The sequence below is a fragment of the Phalacrocorax aristotelis genome, chromosome 1 (genome assembly GCF_949628215.1).
Source record: "Phalacrocorax aristotelis chromosome 1, bGulAri2.1, whole genome shotgun sequence".
NCBI lineage: Eukaryota > Metazoa > Chordata > Aves > Suliformes > Phalacrocoracidae > Phalacrocorax > Phalacrocorax aristotelis.
The window spans coordinates 17,345,148-17,364,250 of NC_134276.1; the positions used below are offsets into that span (position 1 = coordinate 17,345,148).

General features: G+C 40.3%; 1 protein-coding gene across 6 annotated transcripts in view; it reads left to right on the forward strand.

Annotated features, from left to right (window-relative positions):
* Positions 1–19,103, forward strand: part of GRIA4 (glutamate ionotropic receptor AMPA type subunit 4) — a 231,288-nt gene that overhangs the window by 130,793 nt on the left and 81,392 nt on the right. For all 6 annotated transcript variants that reach the window (XM_075082009.1, XM_075082000.1, XM_075082037.1 and 3 more), the window contains exons 4-5: positions 454–638; positions 18,501–18,554. In XM_075082009.1, coding sequence (XP_074938110.1) covers positions 454–638; positions 18,501–18,554 — 239 coding nt within the window. The remainder of the gene's footprint in view (positions 1–453; positions 639–18,500; positions 18,555–19,103) is intronic.

Consider the following 19,103-nt stretch of genomic DNA (forward strand, 5'->3'; position numbering starts at 1 on the left):
AAAACTGCTTGGATTAAATGTTGACAAAAAACAAAAAAGCAAAGCATTTGAATGTCTAACATGCTGCTTTTGTAGTATGCAAATATTTCTGGTGAATGAGTAGGTTCAGATTTTTACTTTGCTGTGTCATGAAATGCCCGGATAGAGAAACCTGTATCAAACCAGTCAGAGAAGCTGAATACTTGTCTAGAAGAGCTCATGTGTATAAATCATATGAAGATTATCCATAATGCTGAGCGAATCATCCCAAGGACTCTGATCATAGCAGTTGTAATTTTTGTTAATTGCATCCTGTGCGCTGGCCGTGGCTAGCAGCATAGGTAGGGATACAAACGGTTGCTTATTCCCGTACCTGCAGGAGCAAATACTAAGAGACATAATAGTGATTAAGGACAATGTCTGTTCAAAAACGCAATGATTGTGTTACTACTGTACTGTATCCTTTTCTTTTAGGTTATTCAATACTTCAAGCTATTATGGAAAAAGCGGGACAAAATAGCTGGCAAGTCAGTGCCATCTGCGTGGAGAATTTTAATGATGCCAGCTACAGGCGGCTTTTAGAAGACCTGGACCGAAGGCAAGAAAAGAAATTTGTAATAGACTGTGAAATAGAGAGGCTTCAGAATCTCTTAGAACAGGTAATACCTGCTTTTAATGTCACTGTAAGCTCTTTACTGAAACTCCAGATGAGATACCATTGTGCATTGCGTTTCGTTTATTTTCTTGATGGCAATAAGATTGCTTGCTCGCTCTTTTTGTTTTTCTGCATGGGCCTATATTTGTATGTCAACTTGCCTGCTCCATTTTTTTTCCCTCCATAAAGTTCTTCTTGTAACAGCCAGCAGGTCAGCGCAGTGAGCCCCCACTTTCCTGCTTAGCAAGTCTGTGGGCAAAGGGTGCCAGCAGTCAGGGCAGCTGCCCATTTGGGCGCACATCCCAGCACCTCCATGCCTGATACTTCTTGCATCAAGGTCTTAGGGCTGGCAGAACAACATGGTGTACCTTAACCACCAAGACACCCTCAGTCAGTACCTTCATGGCGGTAAAACTCAGTTTTGTTTGAGGAAAAAGAAGCTTATTTCAAGCCAGTATTAACTTTCTATTCACCATATATATTTCTAGCCATAAAATGCTTTAAAATTATTATTGCACATATTTAAGCTGATAGTTTTATTACCTTGGCAGACTATTTATGAACATGAAGAACAGTAGAATAAAGGTACTATTGAACTGGGAAGGAAGGTCAAGTTCTTCCGTCAGTTATTCATGGAAAGCTGCTATTACATAAAGAAAATACTGGGCCAAGCAGGCTGGCTTGCACTGGGTAGTACCGATACCAGTGTGTAAAGTGAATATAAAATCCTGCTGCTCTGATGTGGCAAATCTGTGTCTATATAGTGCTTATGTAACAGCGCCTTCTTTAACGATGGAAAAAATAAAATAATGCTTTGAAAGGACCATTTTGTCAAATGACGGGAAAATAACTTAGGGTTAATGATCTGCTTCTCGCATGATCCCGCATATTATGCTGATGTGGTGCAAGCACACCGTTCGGTACCTCCTGCTGCTGCTGCAGCAATTGCAGGGAGTGAATGCCATCTGCTGGTGGTAGATCCTCCGCCACCATGCTGCTTCTCTTTGCTAGGGCGTTAGAGAATTTTAAAGGTTTTGTTGCAAAAGCGCTCATGATGCATTTGCTACTGAAGTCACAGAAATATGAAATGTCGTTTGAGATACAGAAATGCATAAAATAGTACTTATAGAAATATATACACGTCAGTTTTGCTTTCACTGGCAGAAGATAAAGAGGGAATCTGAGAATTAATAGTATGGCTGATTTAACAAGGACTTTTTCTATGATTGTTGCCAAGAGAAGAATAGATGATGCCATATTGCTGAAGATACTCATTTGGCCATTTTTTGTGATTCTGAATGCCATTGTCTTTTAACACATGCTTCTTGTAGCTTATAATTAAATCCTTCCCCAGTTCAGCCTATGTTCAGGTAAAACAGAACGTCCATTTGAGGGTCTTTTAAAGTACACTTAGAAAAATAATTTCTCTCTCAGCTCTGTGTATGTGCACATGTGTATGTACCTGATTTTTTTTACACAGTGTGCAAATGTGACTTAGAAAAAGTATGCTATATTACCATGAGTCTTGAAGTACACCCACCATCCTGTGTAGGTGTATCTACTGAGTATCCACTTAGTTTCAAAACAAAATGAAGTCATACAGTATGCATTTGGATCTCACATGTACATTTGATTTGCTTCCAGGAGCTGCTACTCATTTTAATTCCAGATTGGCACCTGCACAGTCAGTTCCTTTTTAGGAACATAAACTGTGCTCTTTGTTCAGATCATGCAGAACTGAATTGGATATTGATTTTAATATGATTAGGTTTTGACCTCCTCTGATTTCATACATGTCTGGATTTTGCATGCATAAAATAGGTACTAAATGCAGGCATGGTAAGTCATAAAAATGCAGTGCCTGACCTCAACAGACTGAACCAGACAAGATGACTTTGGCTGACACCTCTACAGGGAACGCTCGAAAGCTAATTGAGTCCTCTTTCCATTAACTGCATCAGGAGAGCGGTGGGTAGGAGTTAACACCTAACTTGCAACATACCTCTATCTTAGCCAGTGGTACAAGCACTTCTAGGAAGTGATTCATCTGGCTACTAATTTTGGGTGGTATGAATTATACCCAGGAAATGAACTCTTCTGTACTTGTGCTGGTATTTATTCACACCTAAGTGTAAAGCATTTCCCCTTAAATCTATGCTAACGAAGGGAGATAAATTGTTTTTTGGGCATGTGGGTTTTTTCTTTTCTCAGTAGTGACCACCTATATATATATATTTTTTTTACACTTGACCTTATTAAATTGAATTCATATGTTTCAGAATATTTATGTAATTTTGCCAGATAACATGAATTCTGTTCTTCCCCGACATGCCTGGAGATCCTCTCCATCCTTCCAAAGGAAGACACTGTACAAATAGGAAAGGCGTTATAGCCAGGCTAGACAAAGTATGCGAAAGAGCTGCAGCTTTGCTCTCCATTATGAAGGTCCTGGTCTTCCTAGACAGGCTAAATTGCAAGCAGGCCTGGGGTGCTGATATGGCGTTCCAGAAAGAAAGCACTTGCCTTCAGAGATCAAGGGCTGCTTAAGGATGGGCAGTCAGAAACAGTCTTGGACATGAAAACATTTAGTCTGCCAACAAAGGGATTGAAGCAAAAGGAGTCTAGCCCAATGTAGAAAATGCAAAATAACAGGCATTTTAAAATATCAGCCGTTGACTTTTCCCTTTGCATGAAGGCTTTAATAACCTGTAGCAGACAGGTAAGATGGCTTCACAAATGGACTAAAAGTTGGCGTGCTCTTCCCTGCATACACAGAGGAATTGATTAAGCTTCAGTGACTCTAATTAACTCAACTTCTTTCCTGCCTAGTTCTCCTGTAATTGAGAGCCTAAGTTGTGGCTATACTGTAATACTTTGCAATGTACAAGTAAATGTTCTGCAGAACATTTAGGAAAAGTAATTAAATCTCAGTAATGAGACCGTAACTCCAAGTGCTTTGCCCTTAAATCTATTCTAATGAAGGGAGAGAAACTGGCTTGTGGATTTCTTCTCAAGTGTGACTGCCCATATATATGTGTGTGTATATATATATACACACACACATTCACACTCCTCATGACTGTGGACCTCAAGCAGTGAAGGCTGGAGACTTTTTCACTGTCTGTGTTCAAGAAGTGAGCTCATGTGCTGCTCCCATGCCCATACCTGTTGCCCACTTCCTGACCTGGTGTCTTCTGCTCGCTGCCCACTCCCAGCTGCCCAGCTCATAAAATCAGCATCCTGCTGTTTCCTCAGTTCTTGTGCAATTTTAATCTTACCATTTTCTATTTCCTTCTGTCTCCTGTATTTTTCTTAGTTCATTAGTTTTTCTCATTTATTTTTTCCTCTTCATGTGCCTCGGTGTGTGTAAAACTGCCTCCACACTCCATACCAGAGGCTTGTCTTCAGGTAAAATTTCTCTCCTGGAATCCAGTGATGTATCTGAAATCCAGACTTCTCCTGTGCACAGCCCAGGATGCGCATTTTTCTTCATATGATCTTCCTTTCAGGTTTTTATGTTGCTGTGGTGAGGCTGATGTTTTGGGCAAGGGCCAAACCTGTACTCCCTTTAAGGGTGAATTATAGAAAGATGGAGCTTCATTTTGAGATTTCCATTCTAGAAGGGGAGAGTAGGGCCAGCATTAAATTCAGGAGATGCATTCAGCCTGCACACAAGTGTTTATATCCAGTTTGCTTGGATTGCCTGCTACTGTCTTAGCCTCAGAAGAGGTTTCAGCTCTTACCTCTCATAGCTGTGCCAAGAGAAGGACCTGAGGGTGCTGGTCAACAGCCAGCTGAACATGAGCCAGCAGAGTGCCCATGTGGCCAAGAAGGCCAACAGCATTCTGGCATGTATCAGAAATAGTGTGGCCAGCAGGAGCAGGGAGGTGATAGTGCCGCACCTCGAATATACTGTATTCAGTTTTGGGCCCCTCCGTACACTAAGGACATCGAGGTGCTGGATTGTGTCCAGAGAAGGGCAAAAAAGCTGCTGAAGGGTCTGGAGAGCAGGTCTTACGAGGAGCAACTGAGGGATTTGGGGTTGTTTAGCCTGGAGAAGAGGAGGCTGAGGGGAGACCTTATCGCTCTCTACAACTACCTGAAAGGAGGTTGTAGCGAGGCGAGGGTCAGTCTCTTCTCCCCAGTAACAAGTGATAGGACGAGAGGAAATGGCCTCAAGCTGCGCCAGGGGAAGTTCAGATTGTATATTAGAAAAATATCTTCACTGAAAGAGTTATCGGGCATTGGAACAAGCTTCCCAGAGAGGTGGTTGAGTCACCATCCCTGGAGGCATTTAAAAAATGTGTAGCTGTGTTGCTTGGGGACGTGGTTTAGTGGTGGGCTTGGCATTGTTAGGTTAGCAGTTGGCGTCAAGTGATCTTAAAGGTCCTTTCCAACATAAATAATTCTATGATTCTATGATTCAAAGCCGTGTTCAAGCACAACACTGGAGCAAGACGTCAGTTTCTGCAGGGTTTCAGAACTGTTGCTTCAATTCATCGGTAAGAGAGACAGTGTCTTCAGCCTATCTGAGTCAGTAGATCTCCACCTACTCTCGAGAACCTGCTGTAACTTAAGCATACTGAGATAATTTTAGCTCCTTTTTTAAGACTATTCTCAGCATGGTGAAAGAACACCCTACCTCCTTAATATCATTCAACAGCCATAACAAGGAAAACCTTTTTGTAACCTGTGAGTGAAACTCCTCCTGGCAGACCTTATCATCCTGCAATCCCAGGCTCTGAAAGGCAGATAACAAACATCAAGACTTTTGCCTTAAGTGTTTTCTTTACTTGTCCACTTTAGTGTTGTACATGATTTGCCTTTGGGGAGGGCAAGGAGGTCCTGACACAGTTTAACAGTATAGACCTGGTGTATGGCTAGGGGTGGTGAGGCTCTGAGCATGGACCCTCACTGTGGCCTCTCAGGGCAGCCTTGGCAGTGCTGGTGTTCTGGGCAGCTCTGCAGTCCTTGACACAAGGAGATGCAATGCTTGGCATGACTGCTGCTGCTCACTCCCAGAAATAGCCCCAAAACTGTGTGTTTCAGTGCTGCACATGAGCAGCAAAAGGAGTAAAATGAAGATGGAAGGAATCCCTGCCCATGGCAGCGGGGTTGGAACTGAATGATCTTTAAGGTCCCTTCCAGCTCAAACCACTCTATGATTTGATGATTTTATGATCTATTTCATGTCAGCTTTCCCCAGAAATTCCAGAAAGTGTGTTTCCATTTTGGAGAAAGCACATCTACTCTTAACAGTTATGGGGGACCCTTTATGCTTAACAGAATGTTTTCTAAAACCTCGTAAGTGATCTCACTAAATCTGATTAAGTGTCTCCCCTTTGTTTCATCTGTTCATACACAACCATAATAAAAATATGCCACATGTTTTTAATTAAAAAAATAAACTATGAAAGTCTTTATTTGTATTGCATAAATGACTAGGAACAGAGACAAAGACTCATTTTCCTGCATGCACATAATTAGAGATCGTTTTTACCATTACCTTTCCAGCTTACCAGGGCAAGATAGAAAAAAGGAACAGAAACAAAGACACAGAAAGATAAAATTACATCTCCACAGTTTTATATAACAGATATAGCTTATATAGCAGAATGCATTTCTAGTGATTTATAGTCTTCTGTCAAGGACCGTTATGTCCTTGTCTATCAACAACCCTTTTTCCTGTGAACGACACTTTCAGCAGGTGGTCTTTTAAAAGCACAGAAATATTCTGTTTGAATCAAAGGATGAAAGTTGGTGAGAGATACAGAAAAGTCTCAGCTTGTGCGTCTCTTCTTTCCAAGTTGCGTTTCTAAAGTGCTCCCCTGAATTTAATACAAAGAACTTTCTTCTTAAGATGCAATGAACACTCGAAACAGATTGCAATGTTGTGATTTCCATTTCCTACCATCTAATCCGCTAATACTGGCTGCAAGCAGTACAGCATCTGAACAGTCCAGGCCAAAGTAGTAATTTACTGCTTATGGCACAGCAAGAATCAGGCCCATGTGCTTCTCTCATTTTTCATTAAGAATTTTCCTTCTTTTCCTACTCATTCTTTTCATTTTCTTTTTCTTCGTGCATTCTAAAATAGTGTATCTGTTTGCATTTCTGGCTTATTCACCTAAAATCAGAAGCCTAAGGATAAAGAGAGTATCTACCAAAATTAGACAATGTTTACTTTAATCTTATTATATATCTACTGAATTTATGTTTGAAACACAGAACTCATGTTTCAAAATAAATAACCCTATAAAAGAAATGTGGTTTTATTTATTGCTGAGAAAGCCCAAACAAAGTTAATACCAGATACCTATTTAAGCTGACGTTATGAACACCCAAGTCAGGCTTCCTAGTTTAACAAAATTCTTTTTCTTCTCATATTATTTTTTCTCACTAGTATTTATCCATTGCTTAATTTGTATCAGTACAATCTGAAGCAATCCAGAAGCTACATATAGCAGGACTAAACAGTGTTTAGAATTACTAAAACAGCAAGGAGTGAGGACTGATAGCCCCTTGGTTTTTGTGGGCTTTGTTTTTGTCTTAGACCACCACTGCCACCAGCACCATAAAAATCTGCTTCCCCAAAATGTACTGAGCAAGCAAGAAACAACACATACTATGGCTAATCAAGAAATATGTGCAAGCTGACTGACCAGGTACTGCCCATGTGCTGTCAGGCAGGAGGTGTAGTGTCTGGGTACTTCTTAACCCTTTGGTGGCAAAAACATATGGGTTTCTGTTCTTCACGCAGAGCCAGTGTTAATAAGACTTCTATGACTTAATGTCTTACATGTCTTAGATGATGTCTTAGAGGCATTGTCTTCCTTTCAGTGTAGCTGAAATTGCTGAACGTGTTAAAAAATATTTAGTGGAAAATTGATAAACAGACCACGGACAGCTCAGTAGCACAAATATGATTTCCCTAGGAAAGAGGACTAAAAATATATAGCAAAACACACACATTTAAGGAAATGTCATATCACCCTCTTCTACATTTTACTTGCATTTAGTCAGTTGGAATAATTTGCCTTCAGTAAGTACGTGCCATAGATTTCTTTTGTTATTTCTTTGTTTGCTAACTTCCAAGCAAGAGTGAAGTGTAATAAAATGATGAAACTGTGGTCAGATTTAAAGAATAGCACAAAAAATAATCTTGAAGATTTCAGTGAATACGTGTTTTTTGTTCAACCATTGTATTTGTTCTTTTTACTTCTTCAGACACTAATAACACTTGCTACTAGAGAAGCAGACTGTTATTTGCTCAGCCATAGCTGATCTCACAGCTATTACTTGTAGTTTGTTCAGTGCTCAGAAATGTGTTCAGATATACAATGAAGTCAATGCTCCAAATGGATTTTACAATTAAGCTGAAAAGTGTAATATAAGAATCATTTAGATAGTGATGCATAGTTCTGTTAACTGTAAATACTTTAGCCCTTTGCTTTTGGCCTTTCATTGTTTTTCTTTTTGCTGTTAATCTGTTCGAAAAGGACATTTTAGATTATGTAAGGAATCTTTCAAAAGCATGAAATGCTGAAGTAGGAAGTTAACAGTTATGGTCCCCTCTTTCTTTTTCGGCCAGAATTCTCATTGTTAGCACATGTTAAACACTGCAGAGCAAATAAGGTACCAGAGAAAAGGCTGGAATCTGAGAGCTCTGAGATTTGTTTTCAGGCAGATTTTGGACCCGGTTTTGAGATTTTGAAATTCAGACTGTGCAGTACTGACACGAATAGCTGTATTCTACAAACAGAATAACAGAATAATTGGGGTTGGAAGTGACCTCTGAAGGTCATCTGGATGCTCCCGCTGCTCAAGGGGGCAAGATTAGATCAGATTACTCATTCCAGACAAATTTCAAACACTTTCAAGGATGGAGATCCCGCAACCCCTTTATCCCCGTTTCAGTACTTGACTACTTCATGTTAAAAAAAAATTCCTTATATCTAGCTGGAATTTCTTGTGTTGCAACCTGTGTCCTTTGCCTTTTGTCCTACTGTTGTGCACCTCTAGGAAGAGCCAGATAGCCTCTTCCCTACTCTATCCCATGGGGTATTTATATGTATTACTAAGATCTGCCTGAGCCTTTTTTCTGCAGGCTGAACAGTCCCAGCTCTCTCACCTTATTCTCATACAACTAATGCTTCAAGCCTTCAGTCCCCTTTGTGGCCTTTCTCTGGAATCTCCAGTATGTCCACATCTCTCTTGTACTGGGCAGCCCAGCACTGGACACAGCAGTCCAGATGTGCCTCACCAGAGCTAAGCAGAGGGGAAGGATCACCTACATTGACCTGCTGGCGATGCAGCCCAAGAAGCTGTTGGCTTTCTTTGCCATTAGGGCGCATGACTGGCTCATGGTAAACGTCTCTACCAGAACCCCCAGGAATTGTCCTGCTAAGCTTGTTCCTATCCAGTGTGTACCCAGTCTGTCATACTGTGTTTGTTGAGTCAGGCTGAGAGTTAGGCCAAAATATAAGGCACAGATCTGCACAGATGAGGTCATTCATTTCTCATTACTCTGTTTGCACACCTATAGGCAGCTCTTGAGATAAAAATACCTTATGAGTGGGTGAACTGTGTATCATCTTGTATTGATTTTTGCAAACCCATAATGTGCTTGCATCAGAAAGAGCCAGAAGGAGTACCAGGGTGATCTGATCAACCTCTGTGCTACTTCAAGTGACCACATCTAAAAAAATCTTTCACTAAGCCTGGAAACATGCTTCTCCAGTGTTTTTGTTTCTCATTCTCTGCTACTAAATGCTCTGCTGCTACTTCTTTATTTCGGAGACTCCTCTTGAGCAGATTTTTACTAGGAATTGAGTTTAACTGTGTCTCCATAATGACCTTCATGCAAAGCAAAGCAAAGCTCAGCAAAGCAAACTGAAAAAAACAGGCTAACTGTAATTGCATTTGCCTAGGACCTTTATGTTTACTTCTTTCTGAAAGAGCATATTGCTACTCCTAATTTCTGTTTTCTCAGGCTTTTTCATATGCAGTAACATTTGCAGTGTTTGTTTCTATATTTGTACACACAGATACACAAATACACGCACATGAACATACACAGGACTCTATTCAGCAAAAAAATGTTTTCCCTTTCTGCAAGAATGGCAATGGATTTCCTGTCTTTTTCCATCAGTAGCAGTTTCATCCTCTCCCACCTGTCTCCATCCAACCTCAAAGTTCAAACCTCAGCACTCTGTGTGTTAGACATCTTCCAAAGTGTGCACTGTGAGCAGCATTTTCTTCTGAATTTTGCATAGTAAATCAGTTTTGCTGTTAGAGATCATCGGTCTGGCTCCTGGTCTACCAGACAGGCTGATTCGAGTCTTTTTTTCCTGCTCCCTGCCCTCCTCTCCCCATAAGAACTAAATGGGATGTTTCCCGGTAGACCAGCACCACTTCTCTCAGCTCTATCAGTGCTCTGTATCAGCAAGATCAAGCCTCACTGCTCATCCAGGGCTGTATGTGCCTTTAAACACAGAGGTGAAAACTGCTATGGAGCATCTGGCACATATTTAATGCTTCGATGTACACAGCTGAATTGATACATAATAATAAAAAGGATGTACTCTGCAATATTAAAAATTAAACATGCATATAAAGTTGTCACATGGCAAAGTATTACTATCATTAATCTTATCTTGTAAAATTACAAGCCAATAAACTCTAATTAATAATAGCTAACAATACTTATTAACAACCATGATAGGGAAGTAGCTGCACAGTGTCTTGGACACCATTCATAGCTGTCTGACTAACTGAGTTTTTCAATGTGTTGTTTGATGTTGCTGATCCTCAGCTTCCCCAGCCTTAAAGAGCCTTGAGATACGTAGCTGTTAGCACTGAACACCAAATCTCTCTGATGGGTAAAATGGAGCAGGCTGTCACGGCAAGATTTATTACTATTATTATTATTATTATTATTATTGTTATTATTATTATTACTACTATCAAAACAAAAGTAAATAAATGTGTGAGTGGAAAAGAGTACAGAAGCTGACATATTCCACTCCTTCTTGGTCCACTCTTAATATTTTCCCACCGGAGTGCTAAACCTGGAAAAGTAATGTTTGACTGCTGAATTTCTCTAAATTGATCAAGATGTAAATTTTGCTGTTTTTAAAAATGTGGGTTTTCTTATCTTAATTTCCATTGTATCTACTAATTGAAGCTAGCAACTGGCTTTTTTTTTGCAAATTATATTTAGATCACTGGCATAATTAATGTAAGTTAATAATAAATTAGAACATAATACTTTAGTAAATTGAACATAGTACTTACAGGAAGACAGAAATTAACCAGACACACTAATTAAACAGAATATTAGCTCAATCATTCCTCCATAATTTCTTCTGCTTTCCTGTTTTTCATGAATGCAGCAGCACATTGGCACAAAGGATCACTAACACAACACAGATGAGTATTTATCGAGCGATCTCATTGCTTTTACATGTTGTTTAGTTGTGTAATGAGGATTTATTTATCCCTTGAGTCAGAAATGGCATGGACTTCCCTTGTCTCTCACTGTCTCCAGTTTTCCTCTGTATCTTTTTGATTTGCATAAACAAAACGCAGTTTTAGTTCTGCTCACACAGAACCACAGGAGCAAATCATTAGCCAAAGAATTTGGTATGTGCATGGCACACAGGAATTTGGGCTGATAGCAGTATTATTGGACTTAGACTACTTCAGGGACGTAGTAGTAGGTCTCTGTGTATCTTTTCGTAGTCCCAGAGGGGGTGGGAGATTAATAAAGTGCCTTTTCCTCATCATTCCTTTCTCTCCATGTATTTTTTTTTTGCCTACAGGTCTATGGAGTTGCTTCTAAGCAACACTGATAGCTCTTCTCCTTGAGGCAGCCAGCTGCCGGTACTGCCACCAGCATCTTCCTCACCCGGCAGAGCCAGGAGGGACTTTCTGCATAGGCTCATTTTCTGTGAAGCAGCTGCGATTTTGCACACAATAATAGTCCCACACTGCACAGTAATAAAAGCACATTTTGTCACTGCACCACACAACTGATGAGGTTTGGACCCGAGAAATAGGTTATTTCAGTTACTGAAAGAACAAATAGGCGATAGAAGACAAAGGATGAATCCAAATGGTTTGGGAGTTTTGTAAAATTACCTTCTTCTTACCCTTTTTTTCTATTTCCTTGCCTTCTTTCCCCTACAAGTCTGCATATCCCATCTAGCTCTGAGCGAGCCTTTCACAGGAGTAAGCTTTGAATGCAAACAACTTCAGCAGCAGAAGAAAGCAACCAGCCATGCTCAGGGCACTGGTTAATGGCCTTTGAGCCACCTCTCCAGGTTTCCTTCCCCAGCAGCTGCCTGCACCAGACAGGGCTCTGCCCTGCCGGCTGCTCGTGGGCGCGGGGGCTGTGTGGGAAGCATGCTTCCCCTCTGCTCAGCTGTGGGGTAGGTGTGCACGCTGGTGCAGGTGTGCGCTCTGCTGTGCCGACTTAGCGCCTGCCTTCACAACAGAGAAAGAAACGGATCTGTAAGGAGCCACTTCTGCTTTGTTTGTTGCCTTCTTTAACATCCTCTCTGGTGGCTGTAGGCTGTTAACAGTCCTCCCTTTCCCCAACAACATTGCCCTTTCACAAACACTAGCTGTTAAAATTAAGCTTGTTTCTCAATTCTTTTTTAATGGCTTTATAAAAGATTTATCCTTGCTTCAGATATTATATAAAATTCCATTTCAGTTCTGGTTTATATCATCACCATTTCTGCCTCTGTATTTCAGGTCAGGTCTCAATCTCCCATCTTTAACAAGTCTCCACACTTCTTATATTGTGTTAGGCAGACTTCATTTTATTGCAGGTGTTCTTTTTCTTAAGGCAGTGGATTGTGACACAATAGCAAAGAGGAAAACCTTTGTTAAAGACCCATTGGTAATGCACAGCTATCACCCTTTGAAGAGATTTAACTGAAAGTAAGCCCTTTTCACTCCAGCTGTACTGACCTCCATCTTCTGGAAATCATAACGGGGGGACATTTCATGCTACAGAAGTTAAGCATTCTTTTAAAATTGGTTATATGCAATATCCATTTCATAGTAGTAGAGAACAGAGGATGACTTGGGGCCTGATTCTGTTTAGATGCTGATGTAAGTCTGGAAATGGTTTTATCAAAGTCAGTGAACTTGCCACTCCTGGGGGAAAAAAAAAAAGAAAAGAATCAAAGCATTCATTGATAGCTCTTCTTTTCAATAGTGGAATAGTTTCTGAATTTCCTAGGCCAGGCTATTGTTCAGCTAAATGGAAAGAGCAGTATTGTATGATAAAGCCAGAAAGTTCAGAGTTTTATCTAAAGCCTAATCTGGATTCAGATCTCACTGGCCCTGCTTTTACCACACTTTAAAGTGAGTGGTATAATTCTAGTTAGTTTTGATTATCACTGGAATCACTGAAATCAGAATAAGGCATTTTCTTAATTGCAGTATGGTAGATCAGCAACTAGAAATACTCACAATGCACTGTCCTTTTTAGTGTCTTATATATAAATGCATTTGGTAACATGGCCTAAGGATGATTTCTTTTTTTTTAAAGTTCACCTCTCAGGAAACACTCACGTATACAACGATATTGGGGGGGGGGAAGTTGCATTAGATTCTGAAACAACCTTGATAGCCTAATGGCCGTATTATTTCACTTTTTTTTATTCTATCCTGTTGCATTTACTGAAATGAAGTGTTCACTAATAGTGTGACTACTGGATAATACATGGACTGTCTCTTGTTTTTCATGTTAATAGTAATTTGGGAAGCGGATTGTGTTTTCTTATTCATTCTTCTTCAGAACTGTGCTGATTATTTAATAATTTCTTCAGTTTTACAAATAAGAGTATAAAAGAGCTCCAACTGTGGTGCTAGCCACCTTGGTCATTTAATTAAAACATGCAAATCTATATACAAAAGCCAGTGCAGCATCCTGCTTTCCCCTGCTCTCATCCTTCCCCAAAGAAGTCACAAATCAGTTCCCCCCTTCCCAACACTTGCTTCTCAGAATCTCCTTGAGCAAGCTGAGGTCACCTTAAACTCTCACTGCGACAAAAGCCAGGTGTAGTATCTTTGTGTGGTGTTTGAGACATCAAGAGTGGGAGTACAGAGCAAAAATAAATGTTTAGAAGGTGTAAGTGAAGAAGTACTATTTGAGAGGGAGGAATGGATTTGATCCCACTTGCTCAGGTTCCTGGCACTAGGACAGTTTTGAACCAAAGCATACTGAAGCAAAGAAAAGGACACATACAGAGGGTCCTCCCTGACCTATCATATCTGCAGTTTCATGGTGTATTACTGCTAACATGACTGGCAAAGCCCATCTTCAATGCCTAGCCCTGCCTCAGGTTTTGCAGCTGGCTGGGCTGAGAACCAAGCCAGACCTCCTGCTCCCTGGGCAGAGCCACTGTGGGTGCCTGTGACAGCGTCACCCTCTCATCAGGGCCTTCCTTTTGAAATGAAGACAGTTCTCACTGTTCAACCTCTTGGTATACATGGATCTGCCACCTGCTCCACAGATGCTCAGGGCCTCTCGAAGAGAGTGGGGCCCAAAGGTCCACAGAACATCTTAGCTTTTTTAAAGTGAACTTCTTGATTGTGGCCATTTACTGTGCCATGTTTCGCATAAAGCGTGGACTCAAAATACATTAATTGGTTTTCTTCTTGATGATGCCAAACAAGATGTGCCCAGAAGCACCCCTGAAGTACACTGGCATCCAGTGTGAGTGTGTCTTGAGACCAGGTTAGAGATAGTCCAGAGTAAAACCCTGAAATGTGCATGGATGCCAGCTCCATAGCACCAACACTTTTGCTGTACAAATTCTATCCTACAGACTTCGCTGCTTGCTAATGTAGATTTTAGGCGATGCAACTCTGCCCTGTCTCTGAACTGTGTCTGAGCTTGGCCCTTTGGTCTGAATTTAGGGGTGCACAAGGAAATACCTGTGTTTTTAAGGTGCCCCCAGACTTAATGAACTTCTATAGCAAAGGCTTTCTGGCACGTGTTCTCATCTGTTCAAAATCTCAGACTCGTTTTTCCCCTTCAGAATAGAGTTGCTGGATCTTTTACCCACCCCACTCTGCTCTGCCATAGAAGAGAAGTATTCTTCCCTCACTCACCAGCACTCATCTGTTTACTTTGTGGTTCAGGGCAATATCTATTGTTATGTGTATGGAATGGTTGAGATCTCTGTTAAAGCTCTAGTCACCACTAACCAGTTAAAGAATGGAGAATAAAAGTGTGAAAGTTTGCATTACAGACTAAGTAGCAGTCAAAAACTCCTTCTCTTGTTACAAAAGACTTAAGTGCATTGCCTCAATTTATCTCAGTGGAGAAGTACTGTATAGAGAAAGGTGGTTCTTCAGAGAACGAGAATTCATATCCTGTTTCATAGCTCATAATCTACAGCTTTGAGTATTTGAGGAAGGTAACTGTATGTATATTTTGGATATTCAAAAGTAGGAGATGCTTGCAGAAAGCTGTTTCACTAACCAGGCACTTTTTTCCTAAATCATAAGCAATTCCTATTTTGCAAACTGTGTTTGATCAATAACCATAAATATTTTCAAATTCAGACTTGTGTCCAATCTTGGTTGGAAATACAAGCCATATAGCATCATTTCTCTTCTCTGTCTGCATGATCAACATTCTTAGGGTGAAATTTGTCTCAGTTAACATTAAGGATATAAAATGTAGGTGCCTACATCAGAGCTAATCATCATCAACTCTTTTTCTAGTCAGTGCAGAAAAATATGCACTTTCAGGGCACAAGCTGTCTAATTAATTTTAGACATGTGCTTTAGGATAGGATGAATCATTTCCTCAAAGTGCCTGCTCTTTCCACTGACGATGAAGGAAGTTAAGACAACTAGATGATACATAAATGCGTACTTTATCACTCACCCTAAGAGACAAGTTTTGAGAGAATACACTGAAAAATTCAGGCTTTTTCCAAAAATATTCTGTATTGTTCACATTAAATCCAGGAATTCTGCAGCTATTTCTACAAGCATTTGCTAGCGCAGCAAGCACAGAAGCAAATCTGGTTAATCATTTGCAGTATTTACTCATTTTGGCTGTCACAACTATGGACATGTATGTAATGTACCTCAATGGTTGCAGGTTGATCATGTGCTTGCTTTATTTGACTGATATATTGCAACGCTCATCACAATTTATGTTACGAAACCAAACAAGGGAACAGATCACTAAGGGTATTAATTGCCAAAGCTACGTCAGCTTCTAAGAGCTCAGAGGGAACTGCAGTGATTTGCCCAAGCTGAGGATCTGGTTGTCATGTCATGTACATCTTAAATTGTGTCAGTCCACTTACATTCAAACTGTGATACTGTAGTTATTTAGAAATCTATATCAGTTTCCTCTGTAATGAGGTGGCAAACATATTTTTGGTACCATGTGTTGCTGAAGGAGCACATATGCAAAAGCATATTGGTGTCAGGGATCACATCCCTGTTGAAGCCATAGAAACAGCAGGGGCTTGAACCCGTTGTATTCAGTGCAAAAATAGGGCTTGACAGCACCCTCCTCACATGTGTTGAGTCGGTGTTAGGGAAAAGTGTGATTTCTCTTTCTGCTGCCCACCAGTAGAATGGTAGCACTGGTATGTAATCACTGATCTTAATGGGAGCTTGACTGAGTCCAAAATAATTCATTTATATGAAGGGTGACAATCACCCTTGGGGTGGGGGTGGTCTCTTTTGGGGCTTATTTTAGCTTATGTTTGGCTTTTTAAATGAGATCATTTTAGCTACAGACTATAAATACGAAGTAGAGGTTGGGAAACAGGAAGGGAAAAAAAGGATAACAGACAAATTGCTTACTCACTTTATTACTTTAAGATAATGACATCAAAACAGTTCTCACAAGATGCCTGTACCACATCCATTTGATTTTCCCTTCCACTCTGCTGTAGAGGCAAATTGACTTACTGGAAAACAGAGCCAGGAATCAAGCATTTCCAGGTCTTAATCCAGATTTAGATCCTGGATCTTTGGGTGTCTGTTGTGGTTTAGCCCCGGTCAGAACCTAAGCACCATGCAGCCGCTCACTCACTCCCCCCACCCCAGTGGGATGGGGAGAGAATCGGAAGAGCAAAAGTAAGAAAACCCATGGGTTGAGATAAGAACAGTTTAATAATTAAAATAGTAATTAGTAATAGTAATAATAGTAATAGTAATTAATAGTAATTAAAAAGAAAACGAGAAAGAGAGAGAGAGGAGAAACTAGGGGAAAATAAACAAGTGATGCAACTGTTCACCACCTGCCAACCGATACCGCCAGTCCCTGAGCCATGATTGCTGCCTCCCTCCCCAGCCAACTCCCCCCAGTTAATATACTGGGCATGATGTCACATGGGATGGAATATCCCTTTGGTCAGTTTGGATCAGCTGTCTTGGCTGTGCCCCCTCCCCTCCCGGCTTCTTGTGCACCCGGCAGAGCATGGGAGGCTGGAAAGGTCCTTGACTAGTACAAGCGCTACCCAGCAACAACTAAAACATCAGTGTGTTACCAACATTACTCTCATACTATATGCAAAACACAGCACTGTGCCAGCTACTAGAAGGAAGATTAACTCTATCCTAGCCGAAACGAGGACAGTGTCTTTGGCCTAATTGTTTAGTCCTTCAGCAACTTGTCTCTCATCTCCAAAATCTGAGTAGTTTTTTTTTTTTTTTGCTGCACCGGGAAAAGGGGGCTGCAAGGCTTAGTGAGTGTTTGTTCTTGTTGAACAAGAGGTACAATCCATGAAAGCAAGAAGTTGCCAACTCTTCTGGACAGGGCCTAGAGCTAAGAATTCAATGCAGGAAAGGAGGCAGATCTGTAAGTTTCCCATTACTCATTGAGTAACCTGCACCACATGGAAAACTTGTACCTTGTTTATTCATTTGGAAGGAAGCTAAAATATATTTGTGGAGATGAGTACATCAGGAGAAGAAAACTCACATATTTGCACTGCAAGCAGACTGTTTCTAAACAAGTGGTAAACTATCAAAAATAAGAGTTCAAAGGACTCTATTAGCATTGAATGCAAGCTCCATGTTCCAGGCGGTACTGTTAGTTTCTGTTGTAAAAACAGCTTTAATCTGTAATGAAACTATTAATGCTGTTTTCTGCTGACAAAATATTCTCTCCTCATTTTGATTTTCAGCACATTAAATAAGAAGCATTGCACCATGGGCATGTGTTGACATAGTTTTTGTCTAAACCCTGTTGTTGATCTTGCCATATCAGGACTGTAGCAGCTGCACATCATGGTTGTTCCTTTTCTGCATCACTTGGTGTTACATTCTGGTTAAACACTCAAGGGCAGCCTTGCTGTCCATTCTTGCTCTGTCCTTGCTCATGCCTGTTCCCAACGTCTTTAGCGTATTACTAAGAGCTGAATAACACTCATAGTACTTGACCACCTCAAGGGCAAACAGCTTTGATCCTGAGATGAAAACGCAGCTTGATTCATAAATTCCACACTTACTTAAAATGAAAAGGTACATCACTGGGCAGGCTTTCTAGCTAATATGTGACCTCCTCCTTCTGAATTTGTATCCCATAGATAATTGCTCTATTTGATGAAATAGTATACTGCAGTAACATTTCCAATCATAGGGAAGACACTTAGATTACCAGTTCATTCCTTTACTCACTTTCATTTTAGCTTCCCATGATTAAGCACTTGGAAAGTTATAGCTACCATATTGGAGAAAGTCTCTCAACATTACATTGCTGGTGTTATATATTTCAGAATTTATATCTGTCTAGCTATGAAAACACCTTTCTAGAGAAAACAATATGATGATGTTTTTTTCTTTTTTCTTTCTTATTTCTCTCCCACAGATTGTGAGCGTGGGAAAACATGTTAAAGGATACCATTATATTGTTGCTAACCTGGTAAGATACTTTTCTAGAATTATACCCCTGCTCGGTAAGTGGAACAGTCAGTTTTGCTTTGAAGTTATAGCACTTCACACAACATTTGCCATTTGTCACTAATATGTGGTTGCGCATAATACATTCTTTATGGTGCATAAAAGAACTTGGTTTTGTTGTTACAGCCATCTAGACAAGAAGGGCACAATGTTACCCTCTTAAATTTTATCAAAATCAATGTAGCATAAAGGACCGCTAAGTGTATCTTGTGGCTGAATTAGAATTTACAGAACTATGCTATCATTTTTGACTCATCTTTTCAATATTACTAACATAACAAGTCTCGAGGTAACTTTTCTACGTTTTCCAGGGAACATTCATTTTACTGTAAGATCAGCTATTTCCAGTCATATTACTAGTTCAGTATTTTTAATCTAAACTGCACATTCATACAGATAATGTTCAGAAGAGGGCAAAGAAAGAGTAAATGCAATATTTCGTTATTAAAATTGACCCATTCTTTAAGGCGAAACACCTGCCTGGCCAAGCACAGCGAATGTAGGACAGTCT